This window comes from Pistacia vera, unplaced genomic scaffold, assembly GCF_008641045.1.
Source record: "Pistacia vera cultivar Batoury unplaced genomic scaffold, PisVer_v2 Contig501, whole genome shotgun sequence".
NCBI lineage: Eukaryota > Viridiplantae > Streptophyta > Magnoliopsida > Sapindales > Anacardiaceae > Pistacia > Pistacia vera.
The window spans coordinates 451,271-457,293 of NW_022196337.1; the positions used below are offsets into that span (position 1 = coordinate 451,271).

Genomic DNA, 6,023 nt, shown 5'->3' on the forward strand with positions numbered 1-6,023 from the left:
TGTACTACTAAAATATAAATTATGAAATAAGAAATTTTTTTAATTACACCTCTATTGAGTTATAATCTTCTCATGGTACTAAAATAATTAGTCCCATCATTATGACAGTAATGAGGTTTTACTGTGTATACGGTGTCTCACGCTCTTAACTATTTTAAACTTGTTTTGCACGACTAAGTAGTCCTCCTGCCCTGCCTCCATGACGATGCACATAAATACGAGCCCACAAATGCTTACGATTAACCAAAAACTTAGCTTTGGATTGACCATTTAGAACCCTAGGTATCACTGTTGATGTTGTAAATATTATACGTCCAAACTGTGGATCCTATCCCAGACGACTCTGTTCAATGATAACATCTTCCACTACTTCACCCCACTTCCTGCACAACAATAAATTAAACCATTGATTTAATTACCAATTTAACTACTTAAATTATGAAAAAGCTTATTTAATTACTTACGAGGTAAAGAAGTTTACAATTTCTTCACGTGTTAGAGGGTGGCCTTTGGAAAATGTTAGAAACATTGTCTTGGCATCTTCCGGAGATTGTGTAGGATGAAACTTTGAAGCTTCAGCATTCAAATTTGATTCTCTTGGAGTTACATTAATGGCTGCAGCACTGGAACTCTCGATAAAGGGTCTAACCACAGGTCTCAAACCGGACTCGTCGACTTCTATAGCGGCTGTGTCACCAAATATTTTGTTACAAACAGTCTCCATTATGTGCATGTAGCGCTTGTATATGAACTCCCGGTTGTAGTAAAAGAATCTGAAATTCATAGGTTCATCCAAGAGGCCTTGAAAAACAGGATTATCGTGTAATACAGTTGGTTCAAGAGCATCAGGTTTCATGCATTCCAGGCATTGCAATGCTTCGTTGGAGAGCGCTTCAATGGTTTTGTTGTCGTAGGAATATATCGTTCGAATTAAGTCATGATAACCAATCTCCTCTAGTACAAGCCAAAGTGCTATTGTTCTTTTAACTTCTAGCGAAGTTTTGCCGATAATGCGAACCATTCTGTTGAAGAGTGATCTCTCAAGTGTGTAGAAGAGTAAAAGATCAACAAGGGCTCCAACTCTAGCCATTGTTGAACTGTGTGAAGAGCATCAGTTCATGAATTAACAAGCTGTCTCAGAATAAATTAAGGTATTTAATTTGTGTGTACATAGCAAACGAAGAGTCGCATAAGAAGAAACATGAGAGTAAAAATAAATTGACGCTTTGGGCATAGTATTCGTGCCTCTTTGGGAAAGAAAAATGCATTTATTTGATTAAAAGTATTTGTTGACCCTGGATTGAGATCTTTAATTAATTTCCTCGTATCCCTAAATAAAAAATTTCTTGGAATAGTTATATATACATCACCCTTTGTTAGACCCAAAAAATCATGGAGTAATGTTCATCTTTTTATGTGTCTATATGCCGGGAATGAGAATAGATTGCAGTTGGAATAAATTTATGGATTTGACAAGAGTTAGTGATATAAGTTTTTGTACGCTTTATTTTCTAGAACGAGAATGAAGAGAATCAAACATTTTTTGACATTCTTATGATAAAACAATCGCGGCAAGCATACGAAACAATCCATGGAATTTAATCAATTTATACTTTGTTGTTTATAAAGCTTACAGAACTCATGAAAGTGAGATTGAACCATAGAGGTTAGTCCCATGTTCATTAGGAAGTAAATTCTACATCAATTTATAATAGATATAGTACACACTGATAATGGCTAAAATGCAAACATCAATTTAAAAGGCCGTTAATCTGTAATAAGAGCAATTATTTTATCCTTCCACACATTTAAATTTTCTCTGCCATAATTTAAGTACCACTTATTCACCAATATTTTCCATTTAAGGCATTCAATATAGGGACCAGAGCCCATTCTTCTGATCACAATCTAGGTAATTTTATTGGCTTTAAGTTAACTATTTTATGATACTGATTATACTATTTTAATTTGTAATAGGAGCCGTTGTTCCAGTGCTTATGTCCTCAGAGTCTTGCAGTTCGGAGCTGTTGTTTCAGAATGGGACGAATATATTCATGGTAGCCATCAGGTACAACTGAGTCATTTAGAGGGTCCTTCCAAGCTTCCTCGTAGAGGTTTGGATACACGTTTCCATCATACCGGCCTAGGACCGATCCCAGAAAATGGTCAGTATAATTGAATGAATCAACAAGGGCAACCGCATTAGGACGGACCTAACAATCCACGAATTCAAAATTGTAATTAGATGGATGTAAAATTAATCATTCAGCAAGAGGGCAAGTTAGGTAAATTATTTGTTAGAAGCCCATACCTGGGAATACAAAGATCTTAGCTGCTCATTAGCAAGTGAAGCTTGCTTGGGAGTTATGCAGCCAGTGGATACAAAATCACCCAGATTTTTGTGAAGAATATGCAAAGCATAAATGTTGCAGAGCATTCCTAACACTTGTTTCACCCCCTTTCCAGGTATGTCTTGTCGCAATTTCTCAATGAACCTGAAATAGAAATAAGTTTCTCAAAAAACCTTAACAAATTCAGAGGATATACAAATGCGTCGAAAAAAATTTGACCCAGAATTTAACTTAATTTTTGGATTCTCAGCATACAACAGAATCTTTTTCTGTTTCCAATTCACTTTAAAATTTCTAAGAAATTTAGCATAAATTTGATGTTTGGGTTTGACTCCTTCAGTGTCAATTCATCAACAGATCCCTTTACCAGCAGATGTCATTCATGTACAGAAATAAGGCCCATCAACTTTTAAATTTGAGACCATTGATTGGATCAAGAGGGAGGAACTTACTTTGAAACAACAATTAAGTGGCAATGAGCAACCGCTGCCTCAGCTAAATCAGCTGAGAGTTCTGAAAAGCCTGAAGAGAAAGGAAGAATAAGTGAAACACATCTATGTTTTGAGCTCAACTTAAAAGGTCATAAAGAAGCCAAATTCCCAGGCCTGTCAGGATTTAAGATGTTTACAATACCATGAAAATGAAAAGCTCCCTTCTGTATCTCATATAAATTCAATCATGTTAGCAAGAGACATGTCAATTAAGGAAAAAATTAAGGTTCAAGGCCTCTAAATAGCAGTCCATGCAAGCGTCTAGTTTACAAATTTGGTCAAACAGAAAGTTTAGAAGACAATGGATATATGTGAGATACATACCAAATTTATGAATAAAGGGAAAGAAAACATACCCTCTTCTGTATTTGTGAACTTGCTCAGGTTTTGAGCACAGGCAACAGACATCCTAGTGGCCCTTGCTTCAAAAGCCTCCAGTATTACAGCAGGCTTTAACCAATCTTCAGCTGCAAGACATTGAAAAAAAATTATGAATATACATGAGCACATTTAGAAGAACCAGCAAGTCAGCAAGTGTTCTATTGTGACAGGAGTGATCTACAAAGTCTGTTAAATATGAAACAATATTGCTATCAACAGTAAAAGATAAAAGTATTACCTATTTGAACCTCACAATGACACTTCATCAGATGTTCCACTTGTTCCATGTAAGATATTGTCCCAACTGGCTTCTTTCCAGACCCCAGTTGAGAGACGGTTTTCATGAGAAACCTTGCAACCTAGAAAAAGAATTTTCTATAGAATGTCATTCACAGTCCAAACCATCACTTGGGGTCAGGTATGTAAGAGGGCCAACCCAAAATCAGCAAGAAAAGAAGTGCATACAAATTTTGGTCCTTTATAAACTGCAAACACATTGACAACAGGGTGCTCCAACAGAAAACTGTATAAACATATAATCTTAAAAGTGAACCCAAATTAAACAGGGTAAGTTTGGACATTTTAAAAACCTCCTTCATGAGTTCAAAAACTTTGTACATATACAGAACCCAAGTACAATAAGAACCAAGAAGAATGAATGCAATAAACTGCAAATAAAAGTTGCTGAAATCAGATTATTTTATTTTTCAAAATACCTGTAAAAGTAGCACAGTGTTGTCTCCTTCATATGTACAAGCAGGGACATATACTGCAAATAGTTCTGGAAGTCCACTGCTACACAAGTATCCATGGCCACCACATAATTTTCGACATTCCTCAATCCCATCCTGCCATCAAAGAAATTATCATTTGGAGNAAGTTAGTTTCCTTGCTACTGAAAAGAATAAATGTAAAGTCCTCGCTGAGGACAGCTCATTCTACCTGGCTCAGGTGCTGAAGGGATATGGACATCAGGTCTACAGGGTTGGAAGTTACAAACTTCTCAAAAGCCTCCGTGAGCCCGCACTCCAGCAGGGTAAAAACATAGGTGTGTTTGTGCCCACACCTCCAGCAAGAGTCGTATCGCTTGCTGATTCCTTGCCCGGTCTTCTCCCAGGGTCTGTGGCCTTTCTTTGCCTTGTTCGTGGCTCCCCCGGAGCAATGGAGATGCCAGTCGCACCCTTGGAAGGCCCTCCCAAGCAGAACGCTTGGTATGGCTGCGACTTCTTGGGCTGAACACCCAAGCCCTCCGGTTCGGACTCTGACTCTTCGGTCCGAAGTTGCTTTTGCTTCTTGGACTTTTGGGCCATGGTCTTGTGCTTTGGGGTGAACAGTCGAAGGTTGGGGAACCCTAGCAGGTCATACTAGAGCACCCGTCGGTGTCCCTCTGACGGAGGGATCGTTGGGAGCTGCTCCAGCTGGTCCGGTGGCGCTTACTTGGGGGAAGGTAAACTGCCTCGGTCGTGGCGATCTGAGCACCTTGGGAGGCATGGTCGCTGCATGCGAACATCGTTAGCAAAACAGTTCACTGCATGAATAATCAAAAAGCAGGCTTAGGTTAAAAAGCTTACTCGATGTGGTCTCTAAGGTTGCTTCAGGGTTGAAGAAACCGTACTTCCGTAAATATGCGGTTGTCATGAGCAGCCTTGCGTCGCGACTCTCTTCGGGTAAAAAACTGAAGGTAGTGACTCTGTCTGGATCCTTGAGTAGCGATAACCTAGTCGTTTTGTTAATTGTGAAGAAACAAAGAGCTCATTGGCGAAGACTAAAAGGGAAATTCGCGACATCAAAAGAAAGGAGAACCTACTCGGCTCCAGAAAATGGCAAATGCCATCGTATTGAAAGAAAAACAACTTCGTCTCGTATGCCCCTACATTGCTGGGGTAACTATGTTTTCCCGCTTCTATCGTAGAGCACTTAGAGAGGTAGAAGGAGTCCTTGTCCTTACTCTTCTTCAGTATGTACGAGCAATCGAGCTCTAGCACGGTTAGCTCGCCCAATCCGTTTTCGTTGCAGGCGATATACATAGTCACTACTATCATATATGTGTTCGGCGTTAGCTGTAGCGGTGCGATCCCGAAATGATCGAGCACCGACCTAACAAAAGGGTGGAAAGGGATCAACCCTCCACTCTTGAAAATTTTCTCGGAGATCGCAACCATCCCTTATGGCGGACTCTGAGCTATATGTATCCTATCTTGGAAGACCTCCACGTTGAGAGCGTATTGGTCTACCACCTTTTGAATGTCCTCGGCAGTAATCATCGATAAGATCTCTTGAGGGGGACCTGCTGGAGCATTCTGTATAGGTGAGCTGGTCCCCTCCTCAATTCTAGTCGTGGGGAGTCCATTCTACTGCGGTCTAAAAAAAGCGACATGTAGGGAATCATTCAGTCCTCATACACTGTTTCGTACGATGACGTGGAGGAGAAAGTAAAAAGCTTCCTCCTTTAAGCCCTAGAAAAACCCTAACATAATACTTTTAGAGCCACCATCAAATGGCTCAAACCCAAGGAGAATATTTCATCTCCGATCAACTACCGACAGACTATCATCCCACGGCGACTATCGAAAACAAGAAATAATAATAAAAGTGGCAGAAAAACCATCCTTACCTCTTGGAATGAGAAGATGAATCCTTCTGCTTCGAATATCAAACGCGCACCAATCTGACAGACTAAGAACCAAGGCTCACAAAAATTTTTGCTCTCTCTGAGAAGGTGAGTATTGTGGCATTACCTGAAGTGAGCTTGGGGTTTTATAGTGAAGGAAGTGGCGCTTTGGTTTTCCGAAGTCAAACG

The 6,023-nt window shown here is 39.7% G+C and overlaps 1 protein-coding gene across 1 annotated transcript; it reads right to left on the minus strand.

The window, feature by feature from the left end:
- Positions 1-1,578: 1,578 nt before the first annotated feature.
- On the minus strand, positions 1,579-4,533 carry LOC116105616 (peroxisomal acyl-coenzyme A oxidase 1-like). The gene is made up of 8 exons (XM_031392025.1): positions 4,290-4,533; positions 4,166-4,200; positions 3,940-4,071; positions 3,462-3,582; positions 3,199-3,309; positions 2,804-2,873; positions 2,312-2,495; positions 1,579-2,213 (listed from the first exon to the last, which is right to left on the minus strand). Exons 1-8 carry the CDS (start codon positions 4,531-4,533, stop codon positions 2,004-2,006), a joined length of 1,107 nt encoding a protein of 368 aa, XP_031247885.1. The 3' UTR covers positions 1,579-2,003.
- Positions 4,534-6,023: the final 1,490 nt, after the last annotated feature.

Coding starts and splice junctions, on each gene's coding strand:
- LOC116105616 (XM_031392025.1), bottom strand. CDS start 4,533: ATGGCCCAAAAGTCCAAGAAGCAAAAGCAACTTCGGACCGAAGAGTCA. Junction 3,583..3,939: donor ACACTGTGCTACTTTTACAG/GTATTTTGAAAA, acceptor TTCTTTTTCTAG/GTTGCAAGGTTTCTCATGAA. Junction 2,496..2,803: donor CACTTAATTGTTGTTTCAAA/GTAAGTTCCTCC, acceptor TTTCTATTTCAG/GTTCATTGAGAAATTGCGAC.